This window comes from Cylas formicarius, unplaced genomic scaffold (assembly GCF_029955315.1).
Source record: "Cylas formicarius isolate icCylForm1 unplaced genomic scaffold, icCylForm1.1 PGA_scaffold_3__17_contigs__length_32017465, whole genome shotgun sequence".
Classification (NCBI taxonomy): Eukaryota; Metazoa; Arthropoda; class Insecta; order Coleoptera; family Brentidae; genus Cylas; species Cylas formicarius.
In genome coordinates this window covers 26,059,967-26,087,265 of record NW_026844326.1, presented here as the reverse complement: position 1 = coordinate 26,087,265, position 27,299 = coordinate 26,059,967, and the positions used below count along the sequence as shown (strand labels likewise).

At 33.9% G+C, this 27,299-nt stretch overlaps 2 protein-coding genes across 3 annotated transcripts in view; one reads left to right on the top strand and one right to left on the bottom strand.

The window, feature by feature from the left end:
* LOC132700093 (uncharacterized) overlaps positions 1–27,299 on the top strand; it is a 168,563-nt gene that overhangs the window by 52,759 nt on the left and 88,505 nt on the right. The window lies entirely within an intron of this gene.
* LOC132699901 (uncharacterized) lies at positions 12,010–18,642 on the bottom strand. 2 transcript variants are annotated; one of them, XM_060666881.1, is made up of 2 exons: positions 18,449–18,642; positions 12,010–12,706 (listed from the first exon to the last, which is right to left on the bottom strand). In XM_060666881.1, exons 1-2 carry the CDS (start codon positions 18,451–18,453, stop codon positions 12,397–12,399), a joined length of 315 nt encoding a protein of 104 aa, XP_060522864.1. In that variant the 5' UTR covers positions 18,454–18,642; the 3' UTR covers positions 12,010–12,396. The 2 variants fall into 2 exon arrangements, with proteins under 2 accessions (XP_060522864.1, XP_060522865.1); XM_060666882.1 differs by having other exon boundaries at positions 18,331–18,635.

Below are 27,299 nucleotides of genomic sequence, written 5' to 3'. Positions count from 1 at the left end.
TGGCAGTAACATAATTTCCCTCTCATAAAAGTTTTGGTCCTTGCTGGCAAAAAACTGGTTCAGGTGGTTTTTGACATCTTTATTTGAGGTAAAGGTTTTGCCATCCAAAAAATTTTGCAGGGACCGGAACAAATAGTAGTCGGAAGGCGCCAGATCGGGAGAATATGGTGGATGTTGCAGTACGTCCCATTCAAGCTGTAAAAGTTTTTGGCGAGTGACCAAACTTGTGTGAGGTCTCGCATTATCCTGGTGGAACACTACACCCTTCCTGTTGATTAATTCGGGCCTCTTCTCTTTAAGTGAATCATTCAATTTGTCCCGTTGATGACAATAGACTTCTGAATTAATCGTTGTATTGTCCGGCAAAAGCTCAAAAAAAAACGATTCCTTTGACATCCCACCAAACGGAGAGCATCACCTTTTTTTGGCGAATGTTGGCTTTTGACACGCTTTGAGCCGGTTCATCTTTTCTGCTCCATGACCTCTTGCGTTTAACATTGTTGTATACAACCCATTTTTCGTCCCCAGTAATAATCCGCTTCAAAAATGGATCATTTTCTTGATGTTTGAGGAGCGAATCACACACGTCAACGCGACGACACAAATTTCGCTCCGTAAGGACATGGGGCACCCACACATCGAGCTTCGAGGTTAAGCCCATGCCTTTCAAATGGCCATAAACAGTCGAATTCGACAAATTTAATCTCTCACCGATCTCTCGTGTGGTTATTCGCCGATATGCATCAACTAATGCCTTTATCGCATCTTTGTCAGCTTTGACCGGCCTTCCAGACCGTGGTGCATCTTCGACATCAAAATTGAAGGATCGAAATTTTGCAAACCAGTTCTGGCACTGGCGTACTGTTAACGCGCCTTCTCCATACACATCCGTCAATTTTTTTCTCGCTTGGACAGCATTTTTACCTTTTCTGAAGTGAAAAAGTAAAATATGACGAAAATGCTGCTTATTGCTCTCCATATTTAAAAGGGCACCAACCAAAAACTACTGCGTAGAATTAATAGAACTTTTTCACACACAAGCCTTGCAATATCAGCTCTCAAGACATATAATGGTTATGCGGCTTAAGTGTGAAGTTGGTTTCGAAAAAACGTAAATAAGTCCTCTGACGGGAAAAAACGAAATGACTTTCCGAACAACCTTATATATACATATACATAAATTGACTAACTATCCGATGTCCATTTTTTCAAAACTTTGTCATCGCCGCTATTTGGAATATAGGAAATAAAGATATACAAAAATTACTTCATTACAAATGGGTTTAATTCCGACTTTGTCAGGGTTTATTTTTTTGGAGGGGAAGTAAAAACTAACGAGGTATGAAAACAAGAAAAACTATGAGATTGAGAATAGGAGAATTATGTTCTTACCTCGCTTATAAACAAATACATTATGTTGATTGTTATTGTTTCGAAGCAGTTGGCAGCGGCGATTGTTTTCATAAATCACACAACGAAAAGTTCACATAAAACTGCGTAAAATTAACATATGGAAAAAAATATGTTTGGGTTCGGAATGAAAATTTTGTCCGATATTATCTATGACGTGCGTTTTCCTCCCAGGTACTTTATTAGGTATAAACGGGTAATCGTAACCCGGCCATCAAATGGATTAAAGATAGTAACGTAAATTTGTGACAATTATTTCGTGTTCAAGTTTTTGGATATTCTTAAAATTCTTATTCTCTTATAACCACTTAACGTGATAATACTAATTGATGGTATATCGCACAGCTTATATGCCAGGTAGTACCAGCTATACAGCCGTATTTAGTATATTCGTGTCTAATGTATTGTTAATTGCTAGGCAGGTATAGTCAGCCTCAAATGTTCATCATGTTTCGACGGACTCTCCTGAATAAAATTTTAACGATTTTATTATTTGGTAAAGCCATTAACAAAAAAAATATTCTTACTTGAGTGACAAGGCAGGGGTTGGCCAGGTATATTTTTTTCTCTCTGATATATTTCATTGATATAATAATCGTTTTTGTCGTGTATTTCGAAAACGTTATTTTACGAGAATATAATAATGTCGATTTTTCAAAGAAACTTCCCCGGGCTACCGTAATACTTTTTACAAAACGTCTGGATTCCTCCTACGTCGGTTTTTGCTGAGTCGAAATTGTTGGCTTCTTCAGATGGATCATATCGTCAAGTTAAAAACGATCCTACGTCATCTATGGATCGCAACCTTAAATCTGTTATTAAGGCTTCTTCTCTATCAGACTCCGTCAAAAAATCTGTAACCCCTCACGACTCTACAATTGCTCGTCTCTACGGACTCATAGACTACGGAGATTCACAAACCAGGATTACCCCTTCGACCTATTGTCAGCACCATTGGTTCTCCAACATATTCTCTTGCAAAATATCGAGCTTCCTTATTAATGCCTCTTACAGGGAAAACTGACAGTGAAAAAAAATTACATTAGATACATAAGATATTCTAGTTAGTTTCGATGTAGAATCCCTCTTTACCAAAGTCCCTATTCCTGAAACTCTCGACATCATTTGAGATATATTAAAATCCGAGAATCTGGAACCAAACCTTCTCACCTTAAATGAAAAATGATTATCGCGAATATATTTAAGAAAGCCTTTGAGAGCTCTCGACACCTTTCATCTAAAACCACAATTATGGGAACGCTACGTCGATGATACTTTTATTATTTGGCCTCATGGTCAAGAAACCCTATTATATCTTCTTAGACATTTTAAACTCTATACACCCTAATATACGTTCCACCATTGACATCAGTTCATGTAGCTCCGCCCCCCTCAAACAATATAAAAGCAGGTACAGGGTACAATTCGAGCCAGTTTCAGTCTGGCTTTCAGGATGATTGGCGAAACTTCAGCAATTTCGACTCAGCAAAAACCGACGCAGGAGGAATCCAGAAAATTTGTAAAAAGTATAATAATGTCGCCTTAAAGTCATTTGCCGCTTGATGCGAAACAGGTTGTGAAAAATGTGTATGAAACTTTATAGGACTTATTCAACAAGAAGCTTTAAAAAAACCTGTCTACTTACAAAACCGCCAATATCGTCGATAAGGGATATTATTAATAGTGGAGAATTGAGGAAAATGAATAAAAAAAAGTAGTTATTTTCAAACTCACCGTACAGACAATAGTTTCATTACGAAAGCTAAGTTGTTCCTACCTTGGCTGAACTGAAAAAGAAGCTAGAAGAAGATGACACCAATATAAATATAAACTCTCCGTAGAGTTGTTTGTAAAATTGGATTTAAGTACCGCAAAACAGATAAAAGGCAAGTAGTAATGCAATCACACAGATTGGAGATTTCATTACCTCCAAGAAATTAAAAGATATAGATTAGACAGCAGATCCATAATTTACTTTGATAAAACTTGGTCTACTCAAAACTGTCAGACGAAAACACCTTCAAATAAAGGAAAACGCATCACCATAATACGTCCTGGGTCAGAAGACGGATTTTTCCCAAACAGCTTGTTGTTGTCTGCAAAGAATATTACGGGTTCTAGCTTCTTACAAAAAATATTCCCACTAACAGTGTCATGGATAAAGCATGCTACCACAGCCGTCTGCTATGCAAGGCACTATCCTCATCAAGTTCAAAAACTGAAATCCAGGAATATTTGTTACGATATGATATTTATTTTGAATTCAGTTACAAAAAAACGCAACTTTTGGAAGTTCTAAATTCTAAATTCGAATACAATTATGTGTATGTGTGTCAATTTGGATGAACAGTCTACGGTCTATATTAAAAATTATCTGGATTTAATCCAATTGCCAGATTTATCTCTCTCTTTCTCTGTGGCAACGAAACTTTCACCCTTTTTGAATCTAAGAATCTAACGCTATTGCATATTCGTTGTAAGGGTCGGTAAAATTTCGCTGACGTTTCTAAAAAAAAATGTTTCAGTTGGTTTCCGGGATCTGTCTTACAAATAAGAATAGAATTGAAAAAATTAAAATAATTAATTAATTGAATTAAAAAAGAATATGGGCCGTAGATAGAATATGACGTAAACATCGTACTTCAAACAGTTCAGTTAAGGTCTGAAGGAGCCAGCAGGATGGTTGGCGAAACGTCAGCAAGTTTAATTCATAAACAAGCGACGTAAGAGGCATTCAAAAGATTTGTAGATAGTATTACAGTAGCCTGTTGAAGTTTATTTGAACAATCGGCTATATCGTTGCCAGTTTAACGCAATAGAATTAATATGAGCTGGGGCCAAATATTATTGCGAAAGATATGCACGGACTGGTGAGATCGAGAATGAGTACTGGAGGTCGAAGTAGGCTGGTTTTCCTTTTGTTCCTCAACAAATTATTTTAGAGTATAAAATATTGAACTGTTATTGTTACTAATAAGATAAAGTTCAGTTTATTATTAATTAGCGAATTAATCAATATAATGGCCTTTTTTACACCTACTGTAATATAATTTTTGCAACAATAATGTCATATGGCCATCAAAGAACTACATAAGTTAATAAAACTCTGTGTCTCTGTGTTTTGTAATAATAAGATTCGATTTTACTATATCTGAAATTCTTGAAAAACATTTACCCCAACAATGGTATAAAAAAAAACAACAACCGACTTTTCGAGATAAACCATTCCGAGATGACCAACTAATAAATACATTATAAATATATAAATAATAAAAACGTGGAAAAACCTAACCAACAACGATGATAATAATAAAGACAATTTTTGGATTGACGAAAGATATTTCTTTCTTTCAATCTTTTTTGTTGTCAAATATTTCCATTTCATGTTTTCTAACAAAATTTTCAATGGGACCGAAAAACATTTAGTATTTTTATAAAACTAAGATTTTCAAATATACACTTCGGTACAATTTTAAAAAATTATGGCCAAAATTATCATTTACACTAAATATGGGACAACCCGTACAGTAAACGACCTCGAAATCGTAAAATAGTTTACTCACCAATATCGGGTACCGGTTTCGCATCCCTCCTGTAATTATTTTGTATATCCGGAATGGTATCCAAGCGATGCTTACCGTCGGGCAACATTCCCATATCACCATTTGAGGAAACTTTGCGCAAATGGTGATAATTCGAGGCGGAAGACATCGAAGACGAGTTGGACGAAGACGTGGACGAAGACGACGGCGAAAAACTTTTGTCGAGACTTTTGTTGACTAGAGTGCTTACGTCCGAGGAATTCCTCGATTCTGCGCCGGGCGGAATGACGGTACAAATATATTTCTTACTTTCAATTAAACAAACCACAATTTTTGTATAGTGTATAGAGAAAACAATATTTTTTTAGGTCGATCAAGTATTTTTTTTTCAGTATCCTAACACCTAAAACAAACTTGTTTCGTGTCCAAAAAATCTATTGACGGATATAGATATGACAAACAAATCGGATAAAATTTTCATTCCGAACCGAAACAAATTTTTTTCCATACGTTCATTTTACGCAGTTTTCTAAACAATGCCTCCTACAAAAACGCAGCTTTGAAACCTGGGCTTTGTCGTCTGTTGTCGGAACTGTTGTTCATCAAAGCGAATTATATCCTGCTTGTTTCTGTATATACGCAGCCTTTTGCCCTAATTACCCCTTCCGTAAACATTTGCGTGGGTAGTGTCTATTCCGCATAATTTCTTTTGCCTTTGCATTCTCTAATATTACCACAGTATTAATGCATGTCATCGTCATCGATTGGTAACGTTTAACTCTTATTGTCAACGTACAATTATTAAATTAATCAATTAATAAGAATTTTTTTATCAGTATTAAGTATCCAGCCGTTCACCACGAATGAGCTTAAAAGATGATTTTTTTTAATCTTCTAGTTAAGATACCATTTTTATACAATTATAATAAAATTGTGTACTTAAAATTAACAATAACTGTTGCCGTTCAAAATAGCCAAAGTCGGCGTGATTGATAAAATGAAGCAGTTCTTCAGAATAGTTTCCGAAGCCTTACTAAGACTTACTTTTAGGTAAGGGAAAATGTTTTCTATTTTATTGAACGTTTCTGAATGTTAAAATCAAACAATATACATAAAATAGTACGATATATTTAGAAAATTAAAAAATATATATTTTTTTATTTCATAAATCCCTATTTGCACGCCGCTGGTGTTTTCAAGTCATTCCCTGACGCAGTTTAAGTCGGTATATGTTATTGTAAAGAACTTTACAAGACTGACCGAATTTTACAAATTCTTCCCCAAAAAATGGAAATTTTTCGTTGCCTTTTATTCACACCCTCTAGGGCGAAGATTCAAGGTGGGCGCTTTACACCGGCAGCTGAAAATCCGACATCGGCGAAAGGAAGTTACGAGTTTGATTAGTTAGAATTAGGTGATATCTTGGATGCCCACTTAATTTGCGGTTTACAAATGTATTTTATTGAGACATTCATTATTATCAATGCCGTAGTCTCTGACTTTGAAAGCCAGTGTTTTAAATCGGTGGTGTTTTATCAGAATATGTCTTGCAGTGAGGGCATTATACGTACTCAGATCAGAATGATGTATTTTTTTTTTTAATTTTAAGTACATCTGAAATCCTTGTGTATCATTTACAGCAGTAAAGCTTTTACCAAAACCAAAAAAAAAACAAAACAGCCCCAGGGATATAAAAATCGCATCACCCAACATACGAGGCGTGTTCAAAAAGTAAGGTAACTTTTAAGTTTTTTTTAAAAGTATTTATTTATCTCATCAAAATTAATGTTCACACTAATGTCCCCTAGACATACATGTGTGCCGAAGTTTTTTACAATCCTCGAAACATTTCTGGTAAGCACTTTCTGGTACAGCCTTGGGTGTTTCTAGCGATTTTTTCGTTATCTCCTCATTCGTGCCAAACCTCGGTCCCGTAAATATGGTGGCTGAGGCATGACTGTGGTTTTGTTCTTGACTAAAAAGTTACACACACCCAATGATGTGCAAGCACCCAACAATGTGCGAGCAGGTGCATTATCGTGATGTAAAATCCATGAATTGTTTTCCCAAACCTCGCATACCTTCAAGGTAATACTCTTTATTGACCGTACGACCTTGTGGTAAGAACTCTTGTTGTACTACGCCACAACAATCAAAGAAAACACTAACCAAAACCTTGACATTTAATAAAACTTGACGTGCTTTTTTTTGGTTTTGGTGATTCTGGGTTCTTTCATTCGGACGACTGGACCTATGATTTGTCACCAGTTGTGACCTTTTTTGTTGCATTTTTTTTGCTCAAAGTAGATTCACCATTCCATTTTTTACACAAAATTTTATGTTTCACAAAAAAAGTAAACTTGCAGGACATATGTTAGGGATTCTGGCAAAGGGCCGTTAGAAAATGGCGGACGCGAGTGTAGCGAACGCCCGGTACATGCCGCGCGGCCCGCTAGTGATCGATAGTTTTTGTAAAAACGAATCAAGTAGCGGCGTATGGTAATTCATGCAAATTAAAGCCGGCATCCACAGGAGAAAAGACTTGCATAAGCTTTTAGCTTGGCATCGCTCATGAATATTAAGGGCGACAGGCACCATTTGAATTTTACACAAGCACGACGCAGTTATTTGCGCACCGGGTGCCTGTGGTCAACGTAAATTGAATTTTTGCTTTGTGTTTGCCGAAAGTCGATTCATCCGACGTAAGGTTTTCGATGCCCTCCAGCCGTTTCTACTTTTGGGAACGTTTTCTTGATAGATAGAATTTTTTTCTTTCAAAAAAACGATCAGAGAAAAAAATGAATATAATAATTACACTCATTAGTTATTTTGGCAAGAAACATCATACAAAATAAATAAGAACTAAAAGTTCAGATTTTCACGAAATTATATATTATGACATGACGATGGTTTCGACAACACAGTGTTGTCGAAACAATTGTCATGTCATAATATATAATTTCGTGAAAAACTGAACTCAGTTCTTATTTATTTTGATAAATGGATTTTCATCAAGTAAAAGCCACCTCAGTTCAACATCATACAAAAGTTTTTTTTTTATGAAATTCGCCTAAACTGGCACAAAAAGTGAGTTGTTCATTGATTTCAATAAAATTTCGGTTTAAATCGGCTTTTTCATCAGTTTTTGTACCAAAACAGTACCGAAAAATCGCATGTTGAGCCTGACGTCACTCTATCTACTCGATTTCCATCAATTTTCAGTTAATATGAGCTTTTTCATCACTACCTAAGTCAAGAGGGACATAAGAATTTTAATATGTTTATATATATATATATATATATATATATATATATATATATATATACGCAGTGTTCGAAGTGTTTTCGGAGCGCGAGCATTGAAGATGCCAAGTGAGATTTTGGCGAAACGTCTGCAGGATTCCAGTCGGATGCAAGATTTGCAGGATTCCAGTCGGATGCAGGATTCCAGTCGGAGTTCAACGAGCGAACGGATGATATCCCGGAATATAGTGTCATCACATTTTTCCATCCGTGAATCAATACGTGAGAATATATATATATATATATATATATATATATATATATATATATATATATATATATATACATATATATATATATATATATATATATATATATATACATATATATATATATATATACATATATATATATATATATATATATATATATATATATATATATATATATATATATATATATATATATATATATATATATATATATATATATATATATATATATATATATATATATATATATATATATATATATATATATATATATATATATATATATATATATATATATATATATATATATATATATATATATATATATATATATATATATATATATATATATATATATATATATATATATATATATATATATATATATATATATATATATATATATATATATATATACATATACATATGATGACACTATATTCCGGGATATCATCCGTTCGCTCGTTGAACTCCGACTGGAATCCTGCATCCGACTGGAATCCTGCAGACGTTTCGCCAAAATCTCACTTGGCATCTTCAATGCTCGCGCTCCGAAAACACTTCGAACACTGGGAGGTTATCGGCGGTGCGTGCGGTATTTATACTCTGCGCCGGAGATGGTAACGGTGCTGCTTGTGCGTGGGGGGAGGTGGCTCCGCCCCCTGAATTGTCGCGTTGTTAATTTCGCCCGATCGTAGTTGCGATGTCCCCGTTGGCTGCTGCGCATCGCTCTGCTGTTTGATTATCGTTCTCCACGTGTTGGATAAATGCAGAGCGTCGTCTCTCGTATTGAGGTGTCCGGACTTTTCTATTTCGATGGCCTCTCGTATAATCCTAGTCCTAAAATCAGGAATATTAGCTATTTGTTTGCAAGTGCCGAAATCAATTTTATGGCCTGTCTGATGTTGGTGCTGAAACAAAGCAGATGTTGTTTGTTTGTTTCTTATGGCTAAACGATGTTCCTCGAGCCTGGCTGAAATCCTTCTGTTGGTCTGTCCCACATACGTCAGGCTGCATGATCCGCATGCTACACTGTATACTCCTTGGTTTTCCAGAGTAATTTTTTGTTTTGGGTTTCTTAGTATTGCTCCGATGGTATGGTCAGGTTTGTATGCCGTTGATATGTCGTGTTTCCGTAATATTCGGCCGATTTTGTCAGTAACCCCCTTGATGTATGGCAGGACAGCGATCGATCTTCGTTGGGTCTCGTCCTGCACTCTCTGCTGCGGCTGTTGTTGTTTACTGATTGCCTTGCTGATGGTGCGCCTTTGGTATCCGTTTTGTCGAAGACAGGTACTAATTTTCTTCAGTTCTTTATCTCTGTTCCTCTCGTTTGTGAGCCTGAAGGACCGAGCAATTAATGTATTTGCCACTGCCTGTATCTGTGATGGGTGGTGATGAGATTTAGCGTTCAGATATCTATTAGTGTGGGTTGGTTTTCTATAGGCAGTGTGTTCCAAGTGTCCATCTTCGGTCCTTGTGATGTGCACATCTAAAAAGGGCAGACTGTTATCCTCTTCAAGTTCTATTGTAAATTGAATCCTTGGGTGAATGGAATTCAGATGATCTAGGAATTTCAAAAGCTCCTCCTTGCCAAAAGGCCATACAACAAATACGTCATCAACGTATCTTGTCCATAGTTTTGGCTTCAGATTTGCCTTCTCTATTGCTTTCTTTTCGAAGTAAATCATGAAGAGGTTGGCAATCACAGGTGAGAGAGATGATCCCATTGCTGCTCCATCTATTTGTCGGTAAATTTTCCCGTTGTGCATAAAGTAAGCGTTTTTCAGGCAATGTCTTGACAGATCCATTATGTATGGCGGAAGATCTTCGTTTTCTTCTATAAGCAAGAGTGCCTCTTCTACTGGAATACTCGGGTAGAGGGATTTGACATCGAAACTTGCCATAATGTCGTCCTTGTCCATCCTGAGAGAACCTAAAATCTGAGTGAAATGTTCTGAGTTTTTAACATAGGAATCTGCCTTTTCCAATATAGGCTGAAGTGCACTGGCCAGATGTTTTTCCAGCTTGCATAATGGTGAGTTAAAGGCGCTTACGATTGGACGCAGGGGAACCCCGTCCTTATGGATCTTTGGGAGCCCGTAGAATTTTGGGCAACGACGATATATATATATATATATATATATATATATATATATATATATATATATATATATATATATATATATATATATATATATATATATATATATATATATATATATATATATATATTCTCACGTATTGATTCACGGATGGAAAAATGTGATGACACTATATTCCGGGATATCATCCGTTCGCTCGTTGAACTCCAACTGGAATCCTGCAAATCCTGCATCCGACTGGAATCCTGCAGACGTTTCGCCAAAATCTCACTTGGCATCTTCAATGCTCGCGCTCCGAAAACACGAGTGTTCGAAGTGTTTTCGGAGCGCGAGCATTGAAGATGCCAAGTGAGATTTTGGCGAAACGTCTGCAGGATTCCAGTCGGATGCAGGATTTGCAGGATTCCAGTCGGAGTTCAACGAGCGAACGGATGATATCCCGGAATATAGTGTCATCATATATATATATATATATATATATATATATATATATATATATATATATATATATATATATATATATATATATATATATATATATATATATATATATATATATATATATATATATATATATATATATATATATATTTATATGTTAGTTTTCTCCAATTAATTCCCCAAAAATTTTGACTTGGTGCAGCAATTTACATTACCTTACCAAAAAACTTTTATAGCAGTTATTCTTCTCCAAAATAAATAAGAACTAAAAGTTCGGATTTTCATGAAATTATATATTTTTACATGACAATTGTCGAACAATTGTCATGTAAAAATATATAAATAAATAAAAATAAATCTGAAATTATAGTTCTTATTTATTTTGATAAATGTGTTGTTATATTGTTATCCTATGTATGTATATATATGCGTTTATTTTATTTTAATTTTGAGAATATCCGACACTTGTCCACACAATTTTAAATGGGAATAAATGGTTTTTAAATTTGAATTTAAAATTATATGCACTTAGTAAAATTAAAAGGGCTGACTAAATTAACAATATATGACCGTTATTGTAATCGAGTTTTTCCGCTATTCCATGTTTCTTACGCTCAAAACACAAAAGCAAAATGGAGTTTTATTTCCAACAACCGCCCAGAGGCATGTAATATAAAAGAGATATATGTTGATAATTCGGTAATTTTCAATCAATCCACATTTTTTTCTAATTCTTTTTTTATTTCCACTTCATAATCAGTCGAAAAAATGCCAGCAATGTACACCAATTTAATATGCTTATTCCAACACTTTCTGGAAAAAGATGTTTAACTGGCAAAAATGACAAATCGTCACAAAATTGTTTAATATTTTGTGTACAAAATTATTTAAAATTAAGGCCGGTCCTGTCGCACAGCCGCTTACGTTGGTGGTACGAGTTATTAAATATTCGGGTCAACTCCGCGGCGATTTACGATTAACAATAAAACCACGGGAACGCATAACTCAATAATTTATTTTACATTTCTGATTGCCGAATAAACATATTCCTCTAAATTACATTACGCTAAACATCACGTGCGGTGGTGCTTTATAAAAGCAAAAAACGAATATGTTACGCGAGGTTTCAGTTTCGCCAGATAAATATTCAAACAATTCGTTATCTAAATAAATAATTTTAATGACGGTACTTTTTAATAGTGATTTATCGCCACATTAATAACGAAGTAATCAGATAATTGCAGCAGTATTTGCCAGCTCGAGTGCGCTGACACGTTCGTTTCAGCGATTTATCTCTATCCGGCACAAAAGGATGTATCGTTGGGATTTTTTATCTCGATAAGTAGCGAGTCTTTATCATCACTTGGCACACACTCGGCTGAATCAGCAACATTTGGCGCCCCTGTTGGAAGCACCCTCGAATCCAGCGTGTCCGCTGTAATAGTTCATGTACTTCTTCTGCTCGTTCTTGGTCACCTTCCTTTCCAAATTTGACAGGCACTCTTGTATCCTCTTGATGTTCGCTGTCCTCGTACCGCTGTTGTCCGTTGAGTACACCGTCGACCACATGTTGTGCAACGATTGTTTCATTCTGTGGTATGAAACGTCGGACTTGGTGTCATTCGTGTTGGAGATCTGAGACTCGTAAGACTCGAGCCTCTGCATAATCTTGGTCTGGTCCATTTCGGTTGACCTGAAACGAAATCGATACTTTTGTGAGGTCGCTGCTAGGGAAAATCAAAATGGCGCGCATCGACATCATCGACATTCAATTCAATTAGAAGGGTTATACATGACAGTCAAGATTCAAGAAAGTGTTGAAAAATGTGAAGATGTTATGTTCAATAATATTGAGCTAAAATTACAAATGCTTGTAATTTGAAGATATGACAATTCAAAATTAAATTTTAAGTGCTAAGCGCAGTACATTTTTCAATTCTTAAAATTGTAATATCCTTGATGTAATAAGTTTGACATCCTCAATTTGAAAATGCTTTTAAAATGTACTTTTCATTGCAGTATATAATCGTACAGTACTGTTTGGTTTGAGTTGATCCCATATCATGGCTAGACGAACGCTGACGACATGTAACGATTGGTCATATGAACTTTCAGTGCAGTTTCCGGGTCCGTAATAAAATTATTGAAAGATATTTGTAAAACACTATTATTACTATATTTACTAACTACATCTTTTAGGTATGTTATAGGGAGTAGGGATTTTTCTCAAATATATCTGAATGTAGATATCTGTTTAAGAATGTTCGAAATGTTGAGAAATTTGCTCCGACTGGTGCAAGTTCTTGTACAGGCTATAATCCTGGGAAGTGATCAATAATAAGGAAAATTATTTGTACGTGATATATATGGGCATTTGGATACGGTATCAAAATTGCTATGTGGTATATGGATCGTTTTATTTTGACAAATGATATGGGAAAGTAGTTGCATTTGTTTGTACTTTTAATGTATTTATTAAGTGTTGTTCTTTATTTTAGGTAGCAGTAATTGACGTGTTCGTGTATTTCGTAAGCTAAACAAATTTCTAAGAATTTTGTATCATTTGTTATTAAAAAAAAGGTTAAAGTTTGTTCTCTTTTAATGTAGAAATTAGTATAAGGAGAAACAGACCACCAAAGACTAACAGAAAATTTACAATACGAAAAATTGTCTATACAAATTACTCGCTGGTAAAAATTTCTATTTTCGAGATTAAAAGAAAAAGTTAGTAATGACTTATTTCCTTCGTCTAGAAACAGTTTTAAAGAAACTGTTTATATGTTAAATTAATTCTGCATTCTGGATCACAAAAATTCTAATTAATAATAATAATTGAAATACTAGTTTTAAATAAGTAAAATTAATGTAAATAGTGTAAATATCTTACCTTCTTACAAAAATGTGTTATTTACCACTGGTTTTTAACAGTAGCAGAAATTTATTTTTGTCATAATTATTAATGTAGGGGACTAAATTTACCCAAATTTTGGCGAAGTTTATAAAAATATATATATAATTATTAGAAGAAAAAAAGAAAAAAAAATTTTGGTTAATTTTTGAGGTGGGCCTCCTTGCTTCGGCGGGAGCGCCTTGCCCCACCGCCCCCTAAGTTAAGTAACACATCTGAAAAAGCCGATTTATTTGTTGAAAATTATCAAAAATCATTGGTCAATAAATAACATGTTTTATTAAAAAGATAAAGCGGAAAGCAATTTATATTTGTATTTTCCTATCTCCCAGAATAAAAGTTTTCTATTGGTAGAATGGTCAAAATAAAATTAGACAATTTTTTTTTTAAATATCTCCATTCTTACGATAAAATTTCCTACCCTCTCAATATAAAACTGGGATAAGATCAAACAAGATATATACGACTTATTGGATGGAATAGTAATGCTTGATTTAAAGCAACTACATGGATATTTTTAAGTATATATCTAACTAATTTAAAACTAGCAAAAATTCAATATAAAATTATGTTGAATTACCTACATTTTTGTTTAAAAAAATTCAAATACTCAAACGAAGCATTTCATTTTGTTAAAATAAGCTTAGGGATATTAAGAATTGGCCATGTTTATTTTAGCCGACATAGTCTTGAGCATATGCAAAGCTTACTTCTGCTCAACTTGAGCTTAACCTATTTGAACCAAGTATTTTGTTGAACTGAGGTGGCTTTTACTTGATGAAAACTAATTTATCAAAAGAAATAAGAACTAAAAGTTCAGATTTTCAGGAAATTATATATTTTTACATGACAATTGATAAAGACCCGGTGTTGTCGAAACAATTATGATGTAAAAATATATAATTTCGCGAAAATCTGAATTTTTAGTTCTTATTTCTTTTCAAGTATTTTGTTTTTTCCGTGTATAAACTATTTGCTGGACTAAAGAACATTCAAGAGCTGCTTTGCACTCTACCTGTATCTTGAAAACGAAGAAGTTATTGAACTTTACAAGAACTTTTGCGGAGTAGTATAATAAGTGGCCAAAACGTGAAATCCTGTATACAAAAATTATAGAAACTATTAGGAACCTCCCTAAGAGGTGTTTAAATTAATATCACATAGGAAAAAGTGCCACTCGATGTCAACCAATTAAAATTATTCAGTCCAGTGCCCCCGTATTCTCCCGATTCGGCTCCGCGCGATCGCCGCTTGGATGCGAAAATCGTACCCCGTGATATCGCGTCGTTATCTTCGTCACAATGGGCTCTATCTCGCGTGACGCCGATTGATTTTTCCCGACGTTTCGAGCACGGGTTTTAATGAACGCGGAAGCCGGAGCGCCGTTAAATTAATGCCCGCGCAAAACGCGATCGCGGTCGTGGGCCCTTCCAGTTAACGAGGAACCGTCAATGCGGAAAACGCGAAAATCCAATTTCTAAATGGAACCTTCTCGTGTTTTAAACTGCCCCATAACCTAGCGGGTTATCCGAAGGTCACGTCGAAAACGGCGAGAATTGAGAATTTAAAGTTGCGGACAGGTTCCTGTCCACCCGGAAAAGTCCGGGAATTTAGCTCTGGAAATGTCAGCCCATGGACTTAAAGTATCCAAAAGTCCGGGGATTTAATAGCAAATACTGAAATTTTCGGATTATTGAGCATTTTTTACTCATTGCACTTTTTATTCAACTGTAATTGTTCACACTCCGTGTGCATGTTTGAATAATTATATTTGGCTTATTTTCTCACATTTATTGCAAATAGCATGAAAAATTAATTAGGAAAACATGCAGCAAAAGGCTTGAAATAAATCGGAGCCCTCCAGGCAAAACCCAGATACTCTTAAAGCCTCATTTAAAAAGAAAAATCGTTGTTCCAGATAGAAAAGAATAAGCCTTATATAGTAGGTAAATAAACAATAAATATCAGAGAGGGGAGGGAAAGGGAAAAGTTAGACATCAAATGAGAGAATAGGAAAAGTTACACATACACAAGTAATTTCAAGGAATACAAGAGAATTTCTGCCACTTTCGGTTCTATCTTTGTGCTTATTGTAATGTTTGTATGTAGTTCTTTTTTTGATTTATGAAAATCAGTGTCCCCTTCCTCTGGCGAAGAAAAATCTAGCTGAGCGAAGAACTAAAAGTTCAGATTTTAACGAAATAATATATTTTTACATGACAATTGTTTCGACAACACCGTGTCTTTATCAAATGTATCAAATCTAATATCTACAAACTACCTGCTACTAAATATACCTACTTGAATAGCTTTCAGGACTAACAACACAATAAGAACATTTTTAAAAAACAATAAAACGAAATGTCCAAATACTCAAAAATCAGGTGTCTACAGGTTCAAATGCGGATCTTGTCCTAAAAATTATATTGGACAAAAAAACGCATTAATGAACATAAAAGAGCGTTTAAAAACAATAGTCTAGATTCTAATTATGCAACACACTTAAACATACAGCATACATACAGCCACAAAAAGTAGCAAAATTAAATTTATTGTATGCAAATATATTGCTTAACGATTAATTAGATTTAAATACCTCTCCTTTAATGAACTTAAATTCTCACAACAACATTAATTAAGGTTTTATGGTCATTTTTCGGTATATATAGTAGCAGGTAGTTTGTAAATATTACATTTGATAAAGACACGGTGTTGTCGAAACAATTGTCATGTCATAATATATAATTTCGTGAAAATCTGAACTTTTAGTTCTTATGTATTTTAATAAATGGATTTTCATCAAGTAAAAGGAACCTAAGTTCAATTTTCCAAAAATAGAAAACTATTAAGATATTTAAGTAAAAGACCAAACGACTGACATAAGATTTATGGCTATAAATTTAAAAAAATCTGAACGTTCCTTGTGGACGTTTTCTTTAACCAAAATAAGTTGTAAGCTTAAAAAAATAAAAAAACTATGGCTCTATCGTACGACTCGTTGTCAAATGTATATGTAAAAATTGACATTATTTAAAAAAAAATAGATTTCTGAAAAAATATAAATTAGGAATAATAATAGAAAGAAAATGTTTGTAACTATTTCCTTATAAAAAAACATTAGTTAGTTAATAAAATTTACATTGCGTTATATAAAAACATATGTATATATCGTACTCAAATAAAGAGAAGAATAATTTATAATAAAAAAACATTCCAAATACAATTAAATTATCAATATACCTAATTCCTGCATTTCTGTATCCATCTATCTATATTATTCAACTGAAAATTATAACAAAAATTTCATGTATTATGAACAAGACTATCTAGAATTAGTTATAATTGGTTTTTTGTAGTTATGGAGACAAGATTCAAATCAATGGATCACATGTATCCGAGTTGTTAGGGATACTAAGATTACCAAATGATACTTAAATTAACGATTTTTTAGCAACGCTACTGGAGTAAGACACAAACATTGTCTGTTAAAATGTTAAAAACATGTAAGAACAAGTTTCACTTGTGAGTCGATTTTGACAAATCTTAGGTGCTTTTTTTTAGTTTTTCAGTAAACGTCATATACCTACGACTTCACAACTCAGCACTTAATGGCTGGAATATATATATATATATATATATATATATATATATATATATATATATATATATATATATATATATATATATATATATAGCGAATACAAATCAAATTTAATTTTGGGGCATTCTCGACTATATATAATCTAAATAAGCATTTATGCAAATTTTCATAAACTGATTTAGTCAAATTTCAGAAGTGGAAGTAAGATCGGAGTGTTTCACATATCTGAATATTTAAATATTGCGAAGAAAATGTATTTGCATTAATTTTTTTAGTTAGTACGACTAATTAATCAGAATTAGGAAATTAGGAATATTTCAAAGTATCAAAAATTATTCTGATGTTAATCTATTTTGTCCATTTGAACTGCCGTTTTTGAAATATCACAAAAACTTTTCACCTTTACTTATCTTGGAAATCGTTCTCCATTGAAAATATCTTCGTCGAAAGGCGTAATATAAAAAAATGAAAAAAAAAAAACTAAAAATTAGTAAAACTTAACACTAGTCAATATAGCACACTGGTTAGTTTACAAGGCCAGAGCTATCAAGCACTGAGTCAGTAAGTAAATGTAATATTTTTATTTATTTTTATGTAATAAAGTGGTTTCAAAAAATTGTCATCAAATAGACGAAAACGTCACAAAAACACAGACCACTCTGCTTAATTATTTTTTCAATAATTTAATTAAACGGACGCGTGTTTACAGTCAGGTAATGTTTTGGTAATCAAAAAAACATGTTCCGTATTGACCAAAATTTTTTGAATCTAGTCAAATGTACGACGACTCGAAACAAAACAAACCTACCTTCGGCAATAAGTTTACAAACACTGCGCTCCCGAGCGTGTAAAACCTTGGATTTTTATATCCTTGCAATTAATAGAGAGAGTGAGAGAGATAAGATAAGCTTTATGCAAAAACTTACAACATCGCGACGGCGTCGGACCAACTAAATCCCGATCGTACTTTTCTGTTGTTATATATTTGACGAGTGTAAACAGAAGGCGCTGACGATGCGGGATCTTGTGACTTTGACGGCGTCGTCACCGTCGGTTTTTGAACACGGGTGTTCCCGACAAAAAAAAAACATCTTCGCTGCCAAGCACGCGTTATTGTTAGGTGCAGCATAATGCGAGAGCCAAATCATTTTCGGACCGATCGTCTCACCTCGTAAACTTTCAGACACGCCCGAGTGCACACGGACAAGGTCAAGGTCAAACGCGGGATAGGAAATGGTGTTCCTCGATTACTGTTAAAATAGAAAAAAAAAACGGTTCTGGTCCAATGATCGACAAGGCTCGATAAAAAAATGGAGCTAAATACATTAAATAAAGGTGGATTAAGCTAGCATCACTTCTAGTAAAGTTTATTCATAGATATAAGAATGTGTTTAACCGACACGAATCAAGGAAAGACCCGGAAGCTGTAAGAATGAAATATGGTCGAACAGGTCCATTCTTTACTTAGAATTTAATTCTTTCGGGTTTTGTTAGGAAATATACTAAACAATATTTATTTATGTTTAAATCTAAAATAAAATTACAAATTATTTTTATTACCTACGTAAATTACTTAAAATTATTGACATAATATATCAGTATCACTATCGCTATGATCGCCTGTTCTAATTATTATTTGTTCTATATTATTTGCAATATGGATGGATATACGATTGTTCTGCTTTTTCTATATGTTTAACAGAATTTGCCCAACTTTGTGGAGGGATGTTAAAATCTTCGGTTTCTATAAGTTTGAGGACATTGGAGTTAACACGGGGAAAAACACTGTTACGACGAATGGCAGATTTCAGTTGGTGGCAAACATGTACAATGGGATTAAATGTACAGTGGTAAGGTGGAAGCCTTAAAACTGTATGCCCTAGATTTCTTGCATAATTATCACAGACGTATTCCTTTTGTAGGTTCAAGCTTTGTAGAACCTCAATTAATTGCTTTTTGGTATAATCTTCGTGAAAATAAATGTCGTTATTATACATGTAGTTTTGGATTGTTGCTTTTGTGTCACATGAGGAAGGGGTTTTAGTCAACTGTCTACTGTGATAACTTGCATTGTCCATTACAATGACGCTATTAGGAGGAATATTTGGAACTAGTTTGTTTTTAAACCAACTTTCCAATAAATCAGCGTTGGTGTCTTCATGGTAATCCAGAGAAGAATCTTTAATATTTTTCGCAGACACAGAAAGTCCATTTGGAATCCAACCATCTTTAGAGCCAGCATGCAAAATAGTTATTCTTTTACCTCTTTTTGATGGCGCGTTTGTGTTACACTTATCAGCTGAGTCAACCCAACCCTTTTCCGGGGTATCATAAGTGTCGAACCATGTTTCATCCAAGTAAATAATTGGCCTTTTTTGTTCTCTGTTTATCTTAATTTGTTCTAGATATTACAGTCGCCATTTCCGAATTCTTGCCTTTTGTCAATTTTTTTAAATCTAAAACCCATGTGTTGAATACACTTCTATAAGGTGGTTCTGCCACATTTAACACCAGTTTCATCTCCTAATTAAGATATCTAATGTAGGCAAGCTTTGTTCCTCGTATAAGTGGTAAATTTTACGCCGTATTATATCTTGATCACTTTCATCTACAATCGATCAAATGTCAGCATCCCCTTTTTTATTCCTCGCGGAAATGGAATTATTCACAATTTTCCATACAGTTGATGTTGGAATTTTCGTCAATGTGGCCGTTTCTTCTAAAGATGCTTGCTTGCTGGCACCACGTTCAATGAGAGTCAAGTAAACATTGTTTATAACTTCCTTAGTCTCAATAGAATAGTGTTTTCTACATTTGGGCGGGAGCATCTCCTGAGATACACTAGATTCGCACATATTTTCCATAATTCACACACGCTGTATTACACACGAAATAAGAATGATTACTAATAAACTTAAACTAAGTAGTATACCAAAGAATATTAAACACAGGTAGGTATAAAATTATTTTCCATTACGGACCACAATTTTACATGAATTTAAATTCCGAAACTTTAGGTAATAAGCTTTTTGCATTGTATGTTAATGACCACCCTTGGATAATCCCATTCAATAGCAATTGGCCACTTTCTTATATCTATGAACAGACAATACTAAGCGTGTCTCTGCCCTTAGTACCAATATACTAATATGTGTGCTGCCCTTCAGTATATTGTGACCTGTTGTTTATTGCAGTGTCGCGTCTATCCTTCAGTGTCGATGTGGTTATTTGCGACAGTATACGTCGCGTGTCTCTGCCCTTAGTATCCATTGCACGAATAACCAGCACTAGTGATTGAAATAGGTACTATGTGTGTTCTTAGTACCTACTTAAACTGAGTTCCAGATTTTATGCAAGATATATCTGTTACCTGTGATATCTGGTGATATTAGATAATATTAAATTTGTTTCATGAATCTTAATAATCTTTGGTACTCAAGATATTTTTTTAGTTTCAGGTGCGAACCGTGTCACCTCGCTGATGGCCTGATCACCGTTTGTTTATACAAAAAACCTAATAATTATTCATTAAAAGAAATTTTATTGTCAGGTTTACCAAATTTTATTTACCTGCGAGTGTCTTGTAGTTTCGGAATCTCTTTTTTTTATTTTAACATTTCCAGTACCTTTGAAGCTCGTGGAAATCAATATTTTTTTGCGCAGAAGAGGAAACCAAAACAGCTTTATGCCGTTTCGAATGTGTTACTGAATGTTGTAAACATTGACGATTTTGAAATGTGCAAAATGGATGACCTCGATTGACGATTGGTCGTATTGGCGGCATTGATAGAGCTGGCCCAAGGGTTGGCCATCGATCCGTGAGTTGTCGATCTTTTAAGGGACATCAAAGAGATGCGACCTTGGCACGCAAGGGAGCTGGTAATCATCATTTTCATCATTTTGTGCAACAAGAAACATTAAATTTAAAAAATTTTACAAGTTGAAAAGTGTGTTTGGAATCCTGAAGAAAAAAATTCAAAAATTACATTTTCAGTTAGTATATAAATTTACCTATAAAGTTTGGAATGTTTTGTTAGTTTCCCTGTTATTCAGGTAACACTAATTTTGTTGAAATTAAAAAATATATATTTGAACTAATAATAGGAATCGAAAAACAAACATATCATTAATAAAAATTTCCAAATAAAAAGCAATAAAACTTTTTAACATTTTACCCATATGGTATGGTAACGTTTTGGAAAAAAATGTCAACTAAAACTTCATTCAAAAATAAAATAATATTCTAGAATTCTGGAAAATCCAAATGTTTGTTTACAACTGATAGCGGGAGTTACGTTCTTTTTATTATAAAATGCCTTATTCAGAAAGAGACAACAATAATTTTGGAAGCTTTTGTTAAAGCAAATAGGAGGGCTAAATTATCTCAACGGGAACTGCCTGCCTGAAAAAAGAGAACATTTTAAAGAGGTGACGATAGTGACTTAAGGATTTTACTAAAAGTTGAAGAACAATGTTTTTTTTTTTGTAATTGTATATAAATTTCTTTCCTTTTACTACCAGAGTGGAAAAGCTTCATTTTTATTTTAAATTAATTTAACTTAAAATAATAATAATAAATGAGAACAACAAAATTATAAAGACTTGTTTACAAATCTCACTTTGAGAATTAACGAATTTAAATTGTAAATATTATACCACATTTAATATAAATTGGTCTACTTAAGCTTGCAAGGGGGAAAGATGACGTGTTACAAAGTTTCTGGTTGTGTTCCGCGTGGGCTAAAATTCGCGAAGTAAGTACTTACTAAAATCTCAAAACTTGAAACATGTGACAATACCAGAGGGATCGTAGTGACTAGGACAAAAAAACATTCTTCTGCTCTCACAACGTTAACTAACGACACTCGCAGTGGGGAAAATTTTCTATTTCGGTCAAAGAGCGATACATATACTATGACTTAGGATTGCTAAAAAATAGACCCTGGCCCGAACTTGAACTATGGAATTCCAAAAAGAAAAAACTATAATAAATAAAAAATAACGCCTTTATTTAAATTTTTTCAAACATTATTAAACAAAACAATAGATAAGTAGGTGGTGGGATCTGGCACAGTGAGAACAAAAAATGGCTATTAAACTAATGCAATGCACAACTCATAACTAAGTAACAATCTGGTTATGTAGAGAGTTATAAATTGTTACAGAATTTTACGTAAATTATCACTGAAAAAGTGCAGTTTGATGCCTAGGAACAATATAGTTGCCTTCATGCCCAGTATTTTTTATGTGAAGGTTTGAATCTTTAAACCAATTTCGAAAATAAATATTGATGGAAAGAAGACTTATTAATTTTGTATATTAAGCAGGAAATATGCATTACATACCTGTTGTCCAAGCATAAGCAATTACATTCAGGGTACAGATGCGATATAAGATCGAACTTACGAACGTCACGACTAAATCTTAATGAAGAATTTTGAAGTGTCTAAGCACTCGCCTTTGTTCGCTTATGAAGGGCAGACCAATGCATTACCCCAGAACAGCCCAGAGTTGATGTTATGAGTGAGTCACACATCTTTACTAAGTCTTTATGGATATATAGCAACTTTGATTTAAAATAACATTTTTGCAACAGTACTCCTTCATAGTCTTGGAATCTTAGCTGATGTCAAACAGAACCCCTAACTTTTTGGCACATTTAGTGATTTACAAAGTCACGTTATTTTAAAAACTATTGGCATATGTCGTGGTTGTGAGAATGTTTGTTCCGCATTTAGATAATTTTTAATATAATTCTGAAAAGTATTGGAATCCAATCGCCTGAAGGAGCAATACAGTTGTACATCATCAGCATATCAGCATATTGACGTGAAGTCGTCCCACTTCGGCAATTACTCAAATCCGGAGTACATACACTGAAGAGAAGTGGTCCGAGAATGCGACCCTGAGGCACACCACGGGACCCCACTACATGTTCTGACGTTTCTGCATTTAGTTTAACTCGTTGTTTTTGCTCTGCTAAATAATTTAGCTCTACAGGGCTCGGTCCAAGGCCCAAATAGTCCAGCGGATATTGTTTTACTTTTAGTTTGGTGGGTGAAGTAGTAGCAGTACAAATAATATAAATACTCGGGTATCTCCAATTTTATTCGATTTTTAAAGAGACGGCGTTAAATGCAACAGCAGAATAACAGAAACTAACTAAAACTTATGAACTAATTGCAGACAAATAGAGCAAATGAATTTTTCAAAGAAACTTTCACAGGCTACAACTTCTGGATTCCTCCTGCGTCCGTTTTTGTTGAGTCGAACTTGCTGACGTTTCGCCAATCATCCTATAAGTTAGTTCGAGTCAACAAAAACCGACGCAGAGCAAATAAAGCCGGTAACATTGGATTACGTTAATACATTTAACACTTTTTCTTGAAAGTTTTATTAAATAAAAATAGCAAAATGTGCATTTATCAAGGAATATTAAGAGTTGTTGAAGTCCCTATGGCTCGCATGCAGGATGACAGGTGGACAAGACGATTACTGGAATAGAGGCCCAGACCTGACAGAAGGAACAAAGGGAGATCACCAACTCGCTGGACAGATGACATTAGAAAAATTAGTAAAAACTGCATGCGAAGTGTGCAAAATAGAGAGTTATGGACTCAATATGTCCAGTAGTGGACGCAGAGGGCTGATGGATGATGATGATTAAGAGTTGTCACATTTTCTAACAAAAAATGGTTAAGGATTCGTAAGTCTAATGTCATCACTTAAACTGATGAAATATTTGAATGCTAGATGAGCAGGATCATTTATACCTATAGTAGTTATGCTCTGGGTTAGATAGAACCCCCTATGTGTGCTATGATTACGGTATTTCGATAACTTATTGTATGTTTGTATTCGATTTTTGTAAGTTATTAATTATTTTATTACATGGTTCAAATTCCAATATAGTTTATATTTCGAACATTTATTCTTGATGTAGGGCATCGGTATACATATATAAAATTTTCAAAAATTGTTGAAAATGGTCTTTCCACATGTTCTCCAGATTGGGATTAGATATCTAAGAAATCGGCTTTATATTCCATTTGCTTTGTTCTATGTGATACATATTTTTTGTACATGTTTTAATTGGAATCATAAATCAAAAATCATACATTAAACCTTAATATTTTTCAAATTGATGTTTCAGATTAACATTGGTCACTATTTTGTTTTTTTGTTTAAAAATTATAAATTTCGTTTTGTCAATATATATTTTTTCTTTATTGGAGTACAGCTATGTGAGATATGAATTAAGGTCCTTATTTATTAGTTTTTCTAATTCCTTCTCATCTTCTCATATGTCTACTAATAATGTCTTAACCTTTAAGGCGAGAAATTCGCAAACTAAGCACGTAAATGGAATGAAGTGGTGGTCCAAGAACAGAACCTCAGGGTACTCTATAATGGCTTTGCGATGTCTCCCTATAATGCTTACCTATTTTAACATACTGACTGCTAAAAATAGAATATCCAAGCAAACTGTGTCAAATGCTTTACGGAGATCGATTGACACCACAACTTCAACTTTCTCTTGGTCTAATGCTTTTCTCAAAAAGGTAGCAGACAGAGTTTTGTAGGAAATCATACTGGAATTTATCTGATAATGAATTATTCTTCGTATAACTACATAAGAACACCTACCAGAGAAATTCGTCTATAGTTAATCATTACATTTTCATCTCCGGTCTTATTCACTTATTTTTAGTTCTCCTGGAAAGAATGCAGTACTGAATGTCATATTTATTAATGATGCAAACGGTTCTATTATCAAATCTTTAAAGTTAACCAAATCCATAGCAGATACTTTACAGGTGCATAATTTTTTTTGAAGCTTAATTTAACTTCATTTACTTCTTCCTTATCTGTTAGTTTTGGATCAGATATTATATTATCACATCCGATCTCGCTGAGGCTACCACTTATGCCGAATTTATTGACATCTGCATTTTCATCTTTTTCAATTGATTCGCAATTTACAATATCTTTCGTTTCATAAACAGTTTTATCATTTTCTTTTACAGCGTGTCCAAAGTAATATATCTATTTATTATTTGTTTCAGAAAAAAATGTTAAATGCCAAAGTTATGGATAAGACTAAAAAAATAATGTATATTTTCAAATATACAGGGTGGTTTATAAATATGTGGGAAATTATATTTATATATTTTCTTATTTTATACTCAATACTCATTTGTTTAGTCCAAAATGCCCTCTGTTTAACACTCTATGTTTTTGACGCCATTTCCGCCATTTTATTATGCCAACAATTGGATAAAGTAGTATAGACATTTATCCTATTCTTATATTATATATTTATACAGGGTGAGTCACAATATTAACTAAAGTGAAAAAATCAGAGGGAACATCCTGTATATTATACTTCCATTAATTACTCCTATCAATGCTCTTCCAATTTTATTAAGCATATACCTAAACTTAGTATTTTTTGAGGTATATACACTTTAACGAGAGAACGTCGTTCCTTCATGATGAAGCTCCTGCATACCTTGCCCATTAAGTTATGAACTATTTAAATAATTGATTTCCTCAACAGTGGATACGAAGAGTTGGTCCGATTAGATGGACAAAGATGGACTATTTTCTGTGGGAATATGTTAGAGACCAAGTGTATAAAAGTACCCCCACAACAAAAGAGGACATGAAACAGAGGATAAGAGAGGCCTTTCAAAGTATTAGTCATGAAATATTAGCGAATACTGCCCAATCATTTCGAACAATATATGAAACTTAACTAAACACTCCTTCTTTTTGCAGTTATGTTCTTACGTTTAAAGTCTTATTTCTGGAACTATTAATAAAAAATAATTATTTCTAATCATAGAATAGGTGGCGCATCAACGCACCACTGGGACAAAATGGGTTGAATTGTTTTTCCAAAGTTGGCCAGTTCCTAATTTTACCTTTGTTTACATCTGGAGTATTTATTGATGCCATAATATACAAGGTGCTAATTTCAAAAAATAAAAAAGTTTCATTTTCCACATATTTATGAATCACTTGTATAGTATATTTGAATTAAATTGTTTCTTTTTGTTTCGTCTATAACTTCTATATTTATCATTCTTACTTTGAAACACTATTTGGCCACGCTGTATATACGCCATATTAGTTGATCCAAATTGTTTCTCAAAAAAATTATTTTGCGAACTTCTACAGCAATACCGGCCGCTATACCGACCGAAGGAAAAGGGGAGCATCTGCCTTACCGAATACCCACGCAGAATAATTGTATCCGAAATAAATTACACCTCTTTCCGATTCACGACTTTTCGAATTACGAGCTACTAATTAGTTCCGCGTCGGCGGGGATTTCATCGAAGGCGGCGTTTGACAAGGATGACAAGAAAAGCACCCAGAAAGTTTGCGAAACGACCGACGCCCACTTGATTCCGCGTGCGTCGCATATTTTGGAAGGAAAATGTTGCGCGTTTGCCAGAAAAACGTCAGGGCCTCGTGATCGCACTTTTTGTTATTTTACCCGACATGTTATTGTTAACGTTGTTGCGTAAGGTTCGTGCGAGACGGACTCGCGGTGGCCCATTAAATGCCGCGGACATGCGCGTTAATTGATTTTAATTAAATTGCCTAATGATTTGTCTCAAGTGTGTCAGACTTTTTGAAACTTACTTCCTCCAATGCGAAAAGTGGTTTTCCTTTTATGCGAAGTTAATGATAACCATTATCTATATCTCATCAATATTGATGAGAAAATTACAATACTTAATAATTTTCTCTTAACGTTATTTGATG